Here is an 18774-nt window from a genome sequence, read left to right as displayed (position 1 = left end):
ATTAATCAAAATCAATTATGGTGTTATGGGTATTATTAATTAAATTAAATTTAATTAACATATAGTGCTTAAAGACGTTTTTAGATGTCTATAGAGAGAAGAATAGTTCTAGAGGTAGATTAGGAGAGGAGACTTGTTGAAATTGTTGCCATAGTGTTATCAAATTAACTATTGATTCGTGGTTGGTCTTCATGGTAGATTATTTGTGTTTCATTGAAGTGTTGCATGGTTTCTTAGATTCCTCACTACGAGTAAATTAGAAATAGTGTTTGGTTGAACAAAAGATATTTTTGATGTTTTTTTGGTGAACTCGCTTAGACCAAACCACTAGCTGCTTGCTGATTGTAAGTTTGCCTTGTGTGGCTGCATGGTATTTATATGAACTTAACTTTGACTACTGCTTGCACATTGCTATGCATTGATGGATGGTGTTAATGAAATAGTGGTAGTTTGAACATCTTACATTTACGTTAGGAGATTGCGCTAGCTTGGTTGATGTTGACGGTTAAACTAAGTCTAGTAGAGTCACAAAGACATTCACAATTTCTTGCGTTCTAGAGGTTGATTAGCTTTCTAAACCCTTTCCCTTAGCAATTTGTTGATTCGAAGAAATTTAGAATGAATAACACAAGTCCCTTCATGATAATCAGCATATCATGTCATTGTTTACCGCATAGATTAATTGATTAATGCACACAAACAATGAACAAGAACAGCAACAATAGTACTTCGTTTATCATTCACATATGCCAAGAGATTACATACAGAGCATAAGATGATTTACAATGATCCCAGACAGGGTATAAATACTTCCTGTCGAATCTTCCCGAAGGGGTCCGTTGGCTACATAACAATATTAATCTACTTGTCAGCTACAAAATCTTCACTGACAATATGAGCCCGTCGGCTACACAGTTTCTACTGATGACATCATCACCCCCAAAAAGAAAAGTTGTCTCCAAGCGACTTCAAAACTAACAAAAATAGGAGACCACAAAATAGAATAGATAAAGAATATACACTAGAGAGGAGGCTGGGATCCTGAAGAATGTTGCTGCTGGCGCAATTCATAGACTTGTTCCCTCCGGATGCTCAAATCCTTCTGAATTCGTGTGTTAACCTCTATGGCCTCCTTCAGGAGAAGTGCTGCATCCATAGCCTGGGTCTTTGCTAACTGTAATTCCTGCTCAGCCGCTTTCTTATCTTGTAATAGTGCTGCATGTTAAGCTGCCCACGCTGCTTGCTGGCTGGCCAAATCGGCATTTACCTTTTCTCTAGCCTCCTTCTCTACTGCCAAAGACCTCTCCATTGCCACCTTGTCTACTGCCCCGTCCGCCTCTGCACACTTGCGAGCATAGCAGACTTCTTCGTACAATCCTATGATTTCGTGCGCCAGCTTCTCCATGGAAGTGTTGCACGGTCCTAACTCCGGCTCGGTGGCCCAATCTGCCAACATCTTCGATGTCTCAACTGCTGGCCATCCTCTGTCCTCAAAACATGAATGGAACCGTTGCAGACAAATCCCCTTGATATAGGCCCGAACCAAATGCCACTCTCTCCACCGAGTCATAGCTTGTAATGCCACATTGTGTCCCTTCTGCAGTGCAACCCGCATAGCCCTGAGGTAATCTTTGCATCTATCCTCATTCGACCCATAATCCTCCTTTGACACATCATCCATGGTCCATTCCCAATCACTACCTGTCGCTGCCACTCCTGTGGTAACCATGTCCACATCTGGTGCCACCTTGTCCTTCCTTGGCGCATCCTCCGACTGTGGAACTGCCACCTCATGTGGCTTTGATACGGCTGCTGGTCCTGGAGGGTCTCCTCCATGACTTGGGAACTAAATGGATGGTCCGACCTTGGCAGGAATGAGCTAGGACTGCTGCCTTAGAAATTCGCTCGCTCTATGTATCACCTCCATTCTCTCGGGCTACTTTGATTGTGCCTCCACCAACAAGAAAGATGAAATAGTGACCACAACATATGAACCAATCACATCCAAATGAACTTGGGGTTCAGGCTTTGGCGTTGGCAACTCTATCAACTCTGGCTCTGTTGGTGCAACAGGGTTTGGCGTACGATCCTGGGAAGGTACGCCCTCAAGTGACACATCTACCACAGTCGTCGAAAAAACAATCTCTGTGGTGTCCGCCTGTGCAACATCTGTCAGTTGTGGGACACCATTTGCCACTGCCGATGGGGCATCTACTACTGTCCGTGGGACCACATCTGTTGCTGCCGGTGGGGTCATCACGACCGGTGCATGACGCTGACCAAAAGGAGGAATGTGTGAAGTGGAGGTGGACAAGTGTGCCGAAGTTGGCAACTGTTGTGGGGTGAAAAATGTGGATTGGCTAACTGCTGGTTCATTGCCAACTTTCGCAGAAGTACTCTCTTCCTTGTACTCAGCCCCACTGCTCTTTGAAGTGTCCTCCCGCTTGCTGTCGATGTCCCCGTGAGCCTCCAATCTGCGGAATACCTTCTTCTACCTCGTTGCTATTCCACTTGTGTCCAAGTATCTCAAATAGAATATTGGAGGCTCACCTTGCACCAACTTTCCTCGTGGTGGAGCCTCAAAATCATCCATTGGTATCTAACTAATGACTGCCTCCAAAAATAGGCCAATGGCATGGTGCGGCATAAAGAATGTGTGGTGCTGGAGTGTCATGAACTCCTCCATTTAGTCGGCGAGGACTGTGGCCCAATTGTATACTGTGCCATTTGTGATGACATTCATGAATACAATTTGTGGCAATGCTATATCTAAAGCCAGAGTTGCCCCTGTCAACTTGCTTTTGATGACATCCATGATGCACCTCCAGTGGCCCTCCCGAATAAGATCTTGCTGAAGCCCTCTGCATTTAGACCCATTTACCACTGACTACATCTCCTCAAGTGTAAGATCGCAGCCTACCAATCTTATCCAATATACTTTCTGTTCCTGAGATAGCTTGTGGTTCTTGATTTCCACCTTCTGACCTCTAGGGCCAGGGATGCCAAAAACCCCAGTGAAATTCTTATTCGGCCTATGCAACGCGTTAGCTACATTCCAGCGGATCATACTACACATCTTTGACAAAATGTCCGTGGGAAACTTAAAGGCGTTCTTGGATGATTGGTCTTTATTTAGTGCCGAGGACAAACATTTGGCGCCGTTGCTTGATGGACCTGGAACAAAGGCTGAGGAATGAAGACTGCTGCTGAATCAGTTAAACAAAAATAAGAATAAGGTGAAGGACAGATGAAATCCGCACAACTCAAGGAAATTTAATTTTGGCGTAGTAGGCCAAACGCAGACGACGTTTGCCGATGGACATCGAAGCGCTGAGGAATTGTAGGAGGAGACTCGACAATGGGTGGAATTGGTGGAAGAAGCAAGAGAGGAATTTTTGAACCTATATTCATCGAGGGAAGAGAATCTAGATGGAAGGGAATTAATTCGCATGGCTCGGAGTGCCGAGGGAGCACGACATGGAATGAGCTCTTCGTCCGTGACACACTTCCGAAACGGGAAGACCCTTCTTCACTAGAGAACACAACTGTTGGAGAGAGTGTCGATGTGGGAGTGCAAATCCATGGTGTGGGAGTGCAAAGCCATGGTGTGGGAGTGCAAAGCGCCGATGTGGGAGTACAAAGCGCCGGTGTGGGAGTGAACAGTGCTAGTATTGTAGGATTGAACAATGCCTGTGCGCAAAATCCAGTAGTAATGGTAGGACCAAAGGAAAAGTTGCCGAAGTTTGATGGTGATGGTATGGCTGATCCGATCCGACACTGTAAAACATGCAAAATGATTTGGAGGGCGAATGGCATAACAGATACAAACGAATGGGTCCGGCAATTTACGACAACCCTACAGGGTGTCACAATTGATTGGTTCACCGATGTAGATCCCCAGCAACGGTGCCAAATGTTTACTGCATAGATTAATTGATTAATGCACACAGACAATGAACAAGAACAGCAATGATAGTACTTCGTTTATCATTCGCATATGTAATGACCCTTACTATAAAGGCCATTGAAACCCTCAAACTGGACTTAGGAATTTTGTCAAACAGTTGGCATGTAACCGAATAAGGCTGCAATATTACTAATTGTTGTACAACGAAACCTCAATATATGATGCCAATAATGTATGAACAACAATTCCAGATTATAACACTACCAATCTAAGAGATAGATGACAATATGAAACTCAAATATGAAGTCCAATGCAATTCTGATTTTATGACAGCAAATAGAACTGATTACAATGAGAGACTGTCACAACTATGCACTTCTAATACATCAAGCTCTTGACAATGCAATGTTATGACATGAACAATAACCCAGTTCAGATTTGGAATGCAAATGACGAAACTTTTACAACAGTTATTAATGACTGGAAATAACTATTTATGCAATGACAGTGCTGACTGTTCTAATCCTTAACATGCAATATTTTGGCAATCAATATTTTGTGCACCTGGGATAGCTCCAATTTTGCCGGATATGAATGTTGGATTAATGCCACATGAAGACTTCACAATCTGCCCCAAACCGACTCACAAAATTGCTGCTGCTGCCCAACTGGCAGGGCCGTACAGGTACGGCCTGGTACGGCTGCTAGATAAAAATATTGCAGCGTTTTTTGTCACTCCAAATGCAATAAATCTGGGCGCCTAGGGTTGCTGAATAACCCCCTAAAATATGAAATTCATCCGTCAAGCCAATTAGGAGTTATGAGCAAAAACATGGGTCCAAACCCTGGACTGGCAGTCGGAAAATAATGCACAATTGTGTCTTCAAACCCTGTTAATCAATCCACAAATGCTAGGGCACAACTGAAACCCTTATTCCAACCAAAGTAAACCCTTATAACTGAATCTCAATGAAGTCCAAATGAGATGGCTGCATTACCAACTCCTCAAATGCAACAATTCAGGTGATATTTCACACCCTCAAAGTCGCCAATCCAAGGGAATGATTCGTTCCCAAAGATCAAATAATAATTTGTAGACCCAAGAGAGACTACAAATTTGCTCCACAATGGAAGAAGTAGAAGAAATCTCAAATCCAAGCATGTCCAAATGAGAGGCCCAGCCCTCTATTTATTCACTTTTCTAAGAAGTTGCTAGAACTTCTAGAAACATCCTTTATAAAATCTCATTATAATGCACTTTTTATAATAAAGTAATTTTATAAAATAAAAAGTGCAACTCAACTTAAAATTATAACATGTAGGCCCCAATAACACATAATAATAAAATATAACCTCTTAACACTTCTTCAAGAGCAAGATATGACCATTTGATCCGCAGAATTGACTCTCTCTCCACACCATTTGCCTACGAGAGTCTGGAATAGGCAAATCCATGATCAATGCCATGTCGAACTAAAGAGGGGACATTACAGCATATGCCAAGAGATTACATACAGAGCATAAGATGATTTACAATGATCCCAGATGAGGTATAAATACTTCCCGCCGAACCTTCTCGAAGGGGTCCGTCGGCTACATAACAATATTAATCTACCTGTCGACTACAAAATCTTTACCGACAACATGAGCCCATCGGCTACACAGTTTCTACCGACGACAGTCATTAAAACTGAGTGAAAGTCCACGATAAAGAAGGAACCTTGGTGTTCTCTCATTTGGTCACACAAACTAGATACATTGTTTAGCATATGAGCATCAGAGATTTGGTGTTTCATCTTGGGAAACTAAGTATTCGATTTTGTATGTCGCAGTGGAACATAACTCACATCATCTGGTGTCTTGCTAGTAATGTCGATAGCTCATTTATGTTGGTTAGACGTGTATTGTTGCACTCGCCTTGCTTTGTTCCTTTCACTACCTTGAGAAGATGATCAGTTTGATGTGGCTTAATGCGAAAGATGAAAACAATGCTAATATGGGCTTGGTTACATTCTAGATGGTGAGGACTCACTAGATGTTGGATAGGTTTCCAATCCAGATGGCTGGGATCCACATCAGAGCTGGTCTTTCAGCTCTTGCTGTCTGATTTTAATGCATGATGTAATATTTTTAGTGTGTTTTTTAGTTTTAGTTTTAATTTATCTCAACTCCTAGTTTTCCTATGCTTGGCCTTTTGATATAATTGTTTCAATGATGCCATAGTGTGGATGAAGTCAAACCTTGTCCCCATCATGATTCCATTCTCAATATTTATGTTCATATCTTTACTATATTGTTTTCTCTAGTGTTGCCTATCTCCTTTTTTACTCAAACCAAGTACAGGCACGCACTTTAGTTGATTTAGACCTTTACACTAACACTCTGCATAACATCGATTATCCTTACCTTATCTATTGAATAGGCTCTTAATACTTGTCTTTTCACTTAGCCGCCACCTATGCTACTACCTCTATTGCACGTGGTGGATCATACTTGGGTTCTTCATTTCACTCTCTTGATGGTCTATGGTTTTCTGCAGCATTTACTGTTTGGGGTTCTTTTTCTCCTAGTTTCTTGATCTCTTGTATTGGTGGTCCTTTGTTGTTTTTGTATTTCTTTTCTCATGTTCTTCCTGCTTGTGAGGCTCTTCGAGGTTTCTCTTCCTAGAACTTTCTATCATAGACTGGTGTACGCTTGAGTCCCATTGACATACTTTCTGTCATTTGTGGACATTAATATAATTTTATTCTTTCTAAAGAGAGAAAAAGTACAAGAACATAATAGTTGTTTTGTTTTGCTCACGGTCTTCCCCTTCGCGAGGTCTTTCTAGGTTTCTCTTCTAGAACTTTCTGTTATAAACTGTTGTACTTTTCTGGGTCACATCGACATACTTTTTGTAATCTGTGGATATTAATATAATTTCATTCCTTCTAAAGACAAAAAGGAAAAAGTTCAAGTTGTTTTGTATTTCTTTACTCATGTTCTTCTCTTTTGTGAGGTGTTTCTAGGTTCTCTCCCTTGAACTTTCTACTATAAACTGCTGTAGTCTTGAGTCCCATTAACATACTTTCAGTCATCTGTGGACACTAATATAATTTCATTCTTTCTAAAGACAGAAAAGGTACAAAAATAGAGTTGTATTCCTTTGCTTATGATCTTCTTCTCTGTGAGGCCTTTCTAGGTTTCTATTCATATGACTATCCAATATAAACTGCTGTACTTTTTGGTTCCAATTAACATACTTTTAGTCGTCTGTGGAGATTAATATAATTTCATTCTTGTTAAAGACAAAAAGTACAAGAATATAGTTGTATTTGTCCCTACCATCTAGAGCTGGTTGTAACTTGTAGCAGAATGTTGGAACTGGGTGTATGGTCGTCTAATTTGGCAAAAGCTTGCTAGACCCAAAAAACTTGACTCAGCTAAAACTTGGCAATTTGAAAAACTGTTTAAATTTCGTTAGAAACATTTTTTTTTTGTTTGCAAAATTCAATGACAAGATGTGTATTCGATGAGTCCACAAATGAGTGCAAAACTGTTTTCTATTAAGTTTTATTGATTTGAATGCAAACTGAGTAAACAATTACATCATCATGTGGATTCCTGAAATAATAGCTAGCTAACAATTTATGATCCATTGGCTTTGAACATCATCATGATTCATAAATATTAAGATTTTTCACATTTTCCTCTTTAATGTTCTAGTAAAAGTTTTGGGGGCTTATAAATTTCTTTTAATCGCATTTGAATTGTTAATACTGATAGTTTGATAATTCACCATTGATCAGTGATATTGTGATAGTGATAAAATTGGTTTCTTAAGTTTTTGATTGTGCTCTCTATTCCCAGACCTCCTCATTGCAATCAAATTCTTATATGGCAAGACATCCTAAGGGGTTTGAGAATGGAGACCAAATTGTGTTTGAAGGCCAGTGGAGACAAGCTGCATAAGGTGGTAGATATAAAAAAACCCGACAATTGAGAGGGTGCATGTTTTTTTTTTGATCCTAGGCCTTTTTTATTAATGCAAGTGAGGTTTTGGAATAAGATTTGCCAAGTTTTTGCAAAAAGCTCACCAAAACCTCAGGGAGTAAAATTTGTGAGTTTTTGCTGGAAACTTGCTGAGAAAAAGAAGGCGAGAGTTCATCCATGAATCAGACTCTCAACTAATGCTTTTGTATAAAAGCATTGTCCCATTTCACAACTTTCTTTCCCATGCTCCAAAACTTTCATTCTTGAAAGTTAAAAGAGTTTGAAAGGAAGCATAGCCTCATATTGTTTGTAGTGTTGTGTTTGGGGAAGGTTGTTTTAATGGTGACAAGTTTGCTGTTCTTGAAATTCTTTTTGTCCTCGTTTTTCTTTCCTTTCTTATTCATTTCATTACAGCACTATGACAAATTGTGAATGTATAAACAAAGTATTTCAGCAAGTAAGCTGATCTATTTCATATATAAATATGATCAATCCAATTAAAGATCATAGACTATCTATGCTAGTTTATGTGCATGCCCTCAATCTTAAATGGTAATAATTCATAAATGGAAAGAGGTGGTGTGAGATAAAATGTACTTAATATGGCATTTATGGTAGTACTTGCCACTAAATAACATTTAACTGAGAAGATATATATAATTTCTCTGCTATGAACATATCATGTTTCTTGGTCTTTGACCCATAACTAGTACTGTGAACCGTAGGAGATAATTTCCATGGTAAGTCAAATTGTGATATTGCTATCAGGGTTTAACCGTGTAGTTTTTGAGTCAAACTCATTGACCCGTATTTCATAAGTAGTGATTCAACATAAATCCATCTTTTGTGAGAATAAATGGAACACTTAGCACTCATTGGATCTAGGTGAAGCATTGGGACTTCCCGGGAGGTCACCCATCCTAGTACTACTCCAGCTTGAGCACGCTTAACTATGGAGTTTCCTCCATGGTTAAACTCACTCTGCTTGCAACCCCATTTGCTTTCGGTTAAGTTTACTTCTTTTACTTTTGTAACTTATTTTGTTGTACTTCTTATACTCTTCAAATATGTGGAGTGTACTTATAAAATAATAGACTTTGGAGGTACTTGTGTTTGAATAGTAAGTCAAAGGAATGATTGCAAGAGTAGAAGGGTGATAATATGCGATTAGTAATTAGAATAATTATAGTAACATGATAATTCTACATGGGATGTTTTACAGAGTTGTATTTTTTGTATGTTCATTTGAAAGAATCTACATTTGTGTCTCTGAGTAGCAGACGCCGTAAAGAAGTGATTCTAAATTATTTTAAATTTTCAAATCTAGAGGGAAGAGGATCCAAGTCTATATAATGAGCTGTTTTCTTGGTAGTAAATAGCTTAAGTACATTTGGGCTTAAGAGAAATATTTATATATTCTAATAATTTCCTTTTTTTCAAATGTATTCAATAGATTGATCGTGTCAATCTGGAGATCCAGCAAGCTGAACGTGATTATGATCTCAACCGAGCAGCTGAACTAAAATATGGCAGTCTGATGTCACTACAAAAACAGCTTGAGGCTGCTGAAAAGGAATTGGATGATTATCAAAGCAGTGGGAAGTCAATGCTAAGGGAGGAGGTTACTGGGAATGATATTGCTGAAATAGTCAGTAAATGGACTGGTATTCCCCTCTCTAAACTTCAGCAGTCTGAGAGGGAAAAACTTCTTTACTTGGATGTGGAATTGCATAAGCGTGTCATTGGTCAAGATCCAGCTGTCAAAGCAGTTGCAGAAGCGATCCAACGATCTCGGGCTGGTCTTTCAGATCCTAACCGCCCCATTGCCAGCTTCATGTTCATGGGTCCAACAGGAGTTGGAAAGACAGAATTGGCGAAGGCTCTTGCCTCTTATTTGTTTAATACTGAGGATGCTCTTGTGAGGATTGACATGAGTGAATACATGGAGAAACATGCAGTGTCGCGGTTGATTGGAGCTCCACCTGGCTATGTTGGTTATGAGGAAGGAGGGCAACTGACAGAGGCTATTCGCAGAAGGCCTTATGCAGTTATTCTATTTGATGAAATTGAGAAAGCACATTCAGACGTTTTCAACATTTTCCTTCAGATTTTAGATGACGGAAGGGTCACAGACACGCAGGGTCGAACTGTAAGCTTCACCAATACTATCATTATTATGACTTCCAATGTTGGTTCCCTGTATATTCTAAATGCTCTTGACGATGAAGCTGTCTCGAAAGAGCAAGCTTATGAAAATATGAAGAAGAGAGTCATGGAAGCAGCACAGGCGACCTTCCGGCCTGAGTTCATAAATCGTATTGATGAGTATATTGTCTTCCAATCTTTGGACCGTGAACAAATAAGTAGCATTGTGAGATTACAGGTATGCAGATCATTTACTATTGTGAAATTGTTTCTATTTCCAATTTGCAAAGAAAAAGTAGAAAAACTGTTTGATTGGTTGATAAAGAATTTATCTGACATTGGACTATGAACAAATAAGTAGCATTGTGAGATTACAAGTATGCAGATAATTTACTATTGTGAAATTCTTTTTATTTCCAATGTGCAAAAGAAAGTAGAAAAATTGTTTGATTGGTTAATAAAGAATTATCTGTGACCTATAATAACAGAAGATACCATAAATTTCCATAAGATCCAAGTACTTCTGAGAATTCATAATAGGATATGCAAGAAGGGGTAACTCAGTTGTTTGATAAATATCCTTTCTAATGTTCTATGCATTTCTTGTAATTTACTTTATACAACATGGAGATTTGTGCTTTGTAGTGCATTTACTCCTAATGAAATTAACTTAAAATTTTGGGACAGATCAAGTTCAATTGTTGCCGTCCTACTTTTTTTGTTTATATACAAATATTTGATTGCTGTAATTTGGTCAACAAAACTTGTCTACTCCTTTGTATTAATGCCATGTAACCCTGCATTAACTCCCGGATTATATCTATTTAAGATTTTTTTTTAATCTTATTCAGGCATCTTTAGCTAGATTGCAACATCAGTTGCATATTTTGCCCATTATATCTTTTGTAATATAAAGTGACATTCTTTCATTAACATTATACATTATTCTTGATGTGAATATGCAAGTCAGTAAAACTTACAGAGAAAAAATGGTACTGTAGATATTGAAGTATAGGTAAAAGGTAAAATGGTAGGTGATACACAGAGTTTCAGAGTTTCAGCTTTGAAAGAATTATCTGTGAGGTCAGATAATGTACTCTCATTTCTAATAAATAAAAAAGACTAACAATTATCATAAATATTCTTAGGAAGAAGAATTAATTTAAATGCGTGCTACAACTGTGGTCTTCTCAATTTTTGCTTAGTTATTATATTGCCAGTAGAGCCTAACAATATGCATAGACAATAAATATAGTTTTTATAGAAACTTTGAAAATGATTACTCTGCTGTGTTTATTGTTCTAGTCAGATGTACATTATTTAACACGATTATCAGATAGCAAATGATAGAAACAATGCAAAAGAAAGAAGTTACAAAAATAATGTAAAAGGTAAAATGGAAAACCTATGAACAGTTAGAAAACTAAATGTTTAAAAGGCTAATGGTAAGTGCTTTCTTACTCACTATTCATTTATGCACTAACCCGTTTGGCATACTACACATGCACAGTGAGACACTTTTTAGGTGATTCCTTTATTGTATTTACTATTATTTGAATAATCTATAAGGAAAAACCCTGTTCCCAGACATCTACCCCTCTTGATACACTGCTCACATGTAATCCCAATTGAAAATTGACATTTATCCCTCTTGATAATCCAAGGGTTGCCTGCATTTCATATTGGATAGCTTCCTATCAGAATCTGGAAAAGCTATTAGTGTTTATCAATCACACGTCTCAAGCCATTTGGAAGTGCTGAAATGTAGTCCTTGATGTCCACAATCATAATGCTGAATAAATTTTTTATCCGAGTTTGATAGAATTATCTCAGTAATATGAAGAGCAAGCTCTCTTATTTATGACAGATTGATTGTCATCTTTTCTGCTGAGACTTCATCATATCTATGCTAGAGGATGCTCATAATAAGATCTAATAAACTGCTTCATCTTTGAAACTCAAGTCAGCAATCAAGGAAGTCCAAGGATAGTGATTTACATTTTAATAAACAACAGTTATTCATTGAAGACAATGATTTACATAGCTAAGTGGCAATGATATTGAAAGAAGATTAATTTTGATACAAGAGCAGCAATGATTAAAATAAACAGCCATATTAAGTAAGTTTAAACAAACAGCTATATTAATAATAGTGGTGATTAGTTTAGCTAACAAGCAGTGGTTATAAGGAGGTGGCGATTGGTTTAAAACAAAAGGCACCTGATTTCATTAAAGGTGTGATTTAATTAATGAAAGATATATTAGCAAGAGATGTGATTTGTATGTTTGTAAAGAGTGCTACCAATGTTGATATGTTCAATGAAAGAGTGAGGGATGTATCCATTGCAAAAGTTGTGTCCTTGATGAAGAATGATGTCTTCTTACCTCTCGTGGTAAAGGTACATAAAGAGTTTTATGGAGTTGTATTTGAGTGTGTGTTGAAGAGAGAGATAAATAAATACATCAGATACACAAGCAAATGAAGAGAAATAATTGTGAAGATTATTTTCACATTATAGGAGGTTGTGAGAAGTCGTATGGCAGATTTATGAGAAGATCTATGAGAAATTCCGAAATTGTGATCAGTTTTGTCATATCACATAAAGTGTCTTTCTGTTTCTCTGATCTGGCATACTCTACTTGCATTACATTGTAACTTTGCAGCCACTTAGATCCAAAAACTTGCTAGCAGGTACATTCATGACAGTACAGGAAGTCCTGTTAACATTGGCTGTAGCACTCATTTTATTGGTCTTTACTAATGAGTTCCTTGCTTGAAAACAAATTATGGATTGATATATGGTCTTCAAAATTTTGGAAGAACTGGCCAGTTATCATTTCAAGGAAGTTTTATGCCGATGTAGTCAAACTTGTGCAAGACACTCTCTATCAGTGGTATCATCTTCAAATAACCAACTTGGTATTGGCCTCATCTCAAACCTGTTCATAACTTCTCCAAGTGCATGGACAATGTGGCAGATAGGTGAATGATTTTTATTAAAATAATAATGTAATGTATCTATGCTAATATTTAGCGAGTTAAGTTTTATTAGTTAGTTTCTATTTTCATATTTAATGTTGCTTAATATCAAACTATCAAGTTTTATAACACGGTATCAGAGCTAGTTCGGGTTTAATTCCCTCATGGGAGGCCTAGGGTCATGTGGGTTGCATGTACATGGATGTGATTCTTGTGAGTTCCATGTTGCTTGTATGTGTTGTTTCTTGTGTGAAGTGTTTTCTTGTTTTTAAACCATGTGATGAAGTTTGGGCATTTTTAGGGGTATTTTTACCACACAAAGTGGAGTGTTTTGCTGTATGAATGTTTCTATGATGAGTTTTTTTGTTTGCTGCAGTTGTGACTTGTATTCTGCCGTGTAAGGGTTTTTGCATGACCATTATAAAAATAATGGTCTCTTGGTTTTTCTAATTTTTGGTAATTTTTCTCCTTAAAACATTATTGGGTGTTCACAGTTTTTTTAATAATTTTCTACTTAAAAAATTCTGATAGGATTTTTATATTTTTTTGATGGGTTTTAATGAAATTTTCCCTTTAAAAAGGATTATTCAAGGGTTTTATAATTTTTTTCCATAAAAGATTAATATATTTTAATAAATTTTCTCGTTAAAAATTTATTGTGGGTTTTGTGCTTTTGTTGCCTTAAATCATTTTGTACAAGGGTTTTATTGTTTTCCTCCTTAAAAGTTGGGTTTTGTTTTGTTGATTTATCCACAAAAAAATGTTTTTTGGAAATAAAGACTGGTGTTGCTGGTCTTAGGGTTTTTACTATTTTTTTGTTTAAAAAAAAAAAGATGATTGGAAGGTTTTGGGGATTTTTTCCACAGAAGTCACAGTTTCTTGTAACTGTACTGGATTGCAACTAGAGTTGCTAGGGTAACGGTTGGCACAAGCGTTTGCTGATTTTTCCTCAAAATTGTGGTTTGAGTTTCATATAGGTGTCTTTGGCTATAGGGAGTGATGCCATTTTTTCCCAACATTAGGTTGGTTAGTTTAGTCATTTCCAGAAGTTGTGCAAATTCAGGAATGGTCTATGCTGCAGACTCATGTTGCAGGCTGTCTTAATGAGAAGGGAGCAGCCATCCATGCATCCATGCCCAAAAGACTTGTAGATTCTCTTTTGTTTAGTGAGTTCAGTTTTATTAGTTAGTTATTATTTTCATATTCTGTTGACAATTATTTTGTTTAGAAATATTGTTTTGTACTTTTCTCTATTTAGGGAGACTTCATCTTCATTGTTTAATATCAAATATCAAGTTCTATAATGATTTTCTGTTGTTTCAGTTAGAGACAGTGATCCTTCAGAATTGAGGTAGGCTGAATCCTTCTCAAAACTTTTTTATTGTCCATCAAATTTGGGCTCTGTTGCTGCAATTGAGCTATAAGCTATCCATTTGGAAAGAGATGCACTTTGATCAGAACTAGTACATCATAGCTCAAAATTAATGTTGGGTAATCTCTTCAGTCTGTGACTGGTAAGAAGCAATGTAGAAGCAGTATAAACATTCTTCTTATTGGATGGATGAAGTTGGTAATCATAAACACAGAATATTTACAATTAAAATAAAGTGGACCTCCTCCCACATGCACGCACACATGCACAAAGAGTTGCATATTGATTTAGACATCTCTTTTGTGGATATAGTTGTGTTACTGGATCTTCAGATTCGTCCGCCTTTTGGATTATATGCAATACTCAAATGTTGCTAGTTTGGAATGCCCAGATGATGACCCCCTGAAGAATTATTTTTTTGGAAAATTGATGCAGCCATACATCTAGAAAGATCAGAGCCAGGGAACTTTTTTTTGTGTTTGGCCAAGTCTATTTTCATGTACAGTGCACATTAATTTAATTTAAGCAAGATCAAAATATTCATTTATAAAATTCTAAGTTTTCATTATTTTCTTATGCAAGTAGCATTGTATTGATCATACAACTGCCAGTAATATTTGAACTTGTTCCTGTTTCTAAAGACAAATAGTGGCAATCAGCTGAGAGAAATTTTGTATTCCAAAAACTTGATTTTGTGCAATATATGCATTTTTCCTGGGTTGTGCTGCTGCTTCGTCAATGAATTACACATAAATTTGTTTCTCTGATTCCAATTGCATACGAATGCTGTAAATTGCAGGTTGACCGAGTCCAGGCGAGATTAAGAGACAAAAAAATAACAATTAAAGTTACGGACAGTGCAATTGAACTGCTAGGAAGTATGGGCTATGATCCAAATTATGGTGCAAGGCCAGTAAAAAGAGTAATTCAGCAGAACATAGAAAATGAACTGGCAAAGGAAATTCTTAGAGGGAATCTCAAGGAGGAGGATACAGTTCTTATTGACACAGAAGTTACTGCATTTCCCGATGGTAAACTTCCCCATCAGAAGTTTGTCTTCAAGGTGGTTCCAACAAATGCTTCAGTAAATGCATTAGATGTTGGTGTCCCACTAGGATAGAGTTTGCGGGGCGTAACTGGTAATTTCTGCTTGGACTAATAGTGTGACAAAGATGGATGGTTGGAGGGACACTAATAACATAGGAAGTAGAATGATTCTTGTACAATGAAACCAATTTGGTCTTGAACTATATACTTCAATAATGCGTTAAAAAGGTCCTACAGACCAATTTGGTCTTAAGGATGTTGAAAGTTATCAATAGTAAATACAATCAACATCAAAGTTATGGCCAGTGGCACTGAGGGATTATACAATGTAAAATATGGAGCTGTATGATGTGTAGAAGAAAATTTTGTACTCTAAATATGAAAGAGAAAACACTTTTTAATCATAGTGTAAATATGGCAATGGTTTTATTTCATGTATCTGTGAATTCATTGTCATGCTTTTTGGCATATAATCCAGGTGGATGAGCTTTGCACTCGATTAAATATTTGCTTTGAAATTATTGTCTGTGAATTGCATATGAAATCCCATGGCAGGCTGCTTCAAAGTAAGGCCTTCCAGAGGTGTAATAAATCTTATAAATTGTGAAGAAACTCCTCCATCCTATCTGACCCTTGCTTGAAACCTTTAAACTCTTTATTTCAAAAACTTTGATTTCTAAAAAGCTGGTACTCTTGAATGTTGTTTTAAGCTTTAGGGATTGCTCCAGAAGAAGGGTGCACACAGCCTCTTTGTATGACTAATAATCTTGTTGCTTACTCTTATGATAAATGATTGTTTGACGATTCTATAAATCGCACAAAGGAAATGTTATTAATTGATCAAGTTTCACCTTAAGAATATATTTATATTGCACTGATAAATATAGCAACTATATTTATTATTAATGTCCCGGAGAAAAAAATTCAAACAGCATTTCACAAAACTTGAATTCATAAATATGTTGTTGTTTAACCAAACAACATTGAATCACATTTATTTACTTTGTCTTTTCAATTTCATGTTTAATTATTAGTGTGCAATTAGTCATTGATGTGAACCCATTAGAGTGAGCTTGCATTTTGTTAGGTTCATGCACTTGTTCCTTAACATTTTAATTCATTTTGTCCATTATGCAGTGACTGATATACAAATGACACATTTCATGTTAAAGTTGGTAAATGGTGTGAGCATTGATTGAACCGACTTTGCACATCTTAAGGTTATGGATCCAATCCACAAATTATAATTCTTTACTTTGGGTTGAATTTGCCGCTCAAAATTTGAATGATCAACAATGCATGTTTGACCATCAAACTTCAAATTCAATTTTCTTGGGGACTCCAGCAATCTTCCTTGCAAATTCTTTATGCTTTGAGTGCTAAGTAACATTGGCCTTGGGCTGAGACTATAGTAACATGGAGGCGGGGATGGACTGGGGACTCCATCCCTTGTCCCTAGCGGTGCCACTAGATTTTGCTACCTCCGTCGATGATGGGGGATGTTCCAGTGTTGTCTATTTGCTGATTTGACTATTTATGTTCAATGTTCCAATTCCATGCAATGTTCAAGTATTTCCCTTTTAACATCTTTATATTTTATATTAAATACATCTTTTCATAATAACTAGCATTTTAAGTACTATATGTAGAGTACATACAACCCCCCTGGCTAGTGCCACCATCCTCCCGCTATCCCCAAATTAAGGTCCTTCTGATCCCCTTGTTCTAGGAACTTGTCCCCTTTGTTCTGTTGTCCCCAAATCCCGTTCTGTTGTCCCTAGATCCCCTAGGTTGCTGTAACTATGGCTGAGACCCTCCTTGCTTTTGCTATTAAGAAGCAATCCAACTTTGTAGTCCATATCAAGTGACCAAATATGTAGTTGTATTTACGTTGAACCTTTTCTTTTTCAAGCTATTTTGAGGCTGCACTTGTGTGAAGAGGATTGAGCTTTGCCTTTATCCTTGTGAAGAGATTTTGCTACAAATGGTTGTTTTGAGGAGGATGAAGTGACACTGCTATTGTTGTTTCTAAAAATCCTATTGCATAAGTTAAAAAACTTTGTCAACATTAATTGTAGTAATGTTGAGCATATCTACAAGTGCTCATAGGGTTGAGGTAGATTTTTCAGAGAGACTACCCTTCATTTTTTGACCAATGGCTTTATGTTGATCTTTAATGTCCTTTATTTTTGTCAGATGCTCTTGTAATGACATAGGTCCGTCAATCATGATAGAAAATACTTGGTTCTTTAGGAAGAATCCATGACTCTTTTATGATGTCCTTTAGTAGAGTCTTGTTGTTTGCAAATGTCTTGTTGGATGACACTTATAGTAGTTGATCATCAGTATTAGAAAGCTTGATAAGCATTACTGCTTCTTAGTTGTGCTTTTTAAACTTATCATGGTCTTGTCTAGTTCCAACGGGACGAGATTGTTTACCCAAAATGAGCGCATCAAGGTGACGATACTCGAAGAAAGTCCTCAATCTCTACTTCCATTTGTTGTACTTTTCAATCTAAAATCCAAAGCAAATGTCTCGGGGCAAAGGCATGTGTTTCAAAAAATAAAGTACCAGAGGCACTTTTTTTGAGGTACCAAAATGTTTTTGGTAAAGACCCACAAAACTTTAGAGAATTTGTTATCAAAACTTGAATTTGACTAGAAAACAAAAGATTCTATAGAAACCCTATTGGCTATAAATGATAACAAGAGGTCTATAAACTTTGAGAAAATGGGGGATCTTTGGAAGAGAAAAAATGCTGATTGCATTTTCAAGAAACCCCAAGTCAAACAAAATTGAGAAGAAATTACTAAGAAACGATCTAGAAGAAAATTAGAAAGTGGCTCATAGAATTGCATGATGCAACCACGTATAGGATATAGATATTGGACCAAAAAGAAGGTAAATAAACCCTTTGAACTTGGAGAAGGAAAAGAAGCACACAAACATAAATTAAAAACACACAACTCTAAAGAAAGGAATGCTATGATACTTTGAAAACGAAGGAAAAAAAAAAGGTTTTAAATTTTATTGGCGACTTCCACTAAGTTGTACTCAATAAAAGAAAAATTGAAAAGAAATTCAAGGAAGAAATACATTTTTTTATAATCACTCTGGTAATTGGCAAAATATTAGATAAATTAATTGAATGAACAAGCATTAAATTTTAGATTAAAAAGGGAGGATATTTTTATTATGAGATAATAATAGAATTGTAACCAATATTTTCAAGAATCTACAATATTGACCATTAAATACAAAATAATAAAGATATTATAGGATATTATTAGTATTTGTTGTTTGGATAGTCAAATTGCATGCGAGGGATCTTTTTTAATTAAAAAATTAAC

General features: G+C 36.8%; 1 protein-coding gene across 1 annotated transcript in view; it reads left to right on the top strand.

Moving 5' to 3' along the window:
• Positions 1 to 15827, top strand: part of LOC149570611 (chaperone protein ClpB3, chloroplastic-like) — a 111529-nt gene extending 95702 nt beyond the window's left edge. The window contains exons 9-10 of the mRNA XM_089823184.1: positions 9333 to 10262; positions 15176 to 15827. Coding sequence (XP_089679310.1) covers positions 9333 to 10262; positions 15176 to 15496 — 1251 coding nt within the window. The 3' untranslated portion in view covers positions 15497 to 15827. The remainder of the gene's footprint in view (positions 1 to 9332; positions 10263 to 15175) is intronic.
• Positions 15828 to 18774: the final 2947 nt, after the last annotated feature.

Source organism: Cupressus sempervirens, chromosome 3 (genome assembly GCF_028749045.1).
Source record: "Cupressus sempervirens isolate cs-2001-9-10 chromosome 3, ASM2874904v1, whole genome shotgun sequence".
Lineage (NCBI taxonomy): Eukaryota > Viridiplantae > Streptophyta > Pinopsida > Cupressales > Cupressaceae > Cupressus > Cupressus sempervirens.
Note: the sequence above shows the minus strand (reverse complement) of the source record. Positions and strands in the feature narration are given on the sequence as shown.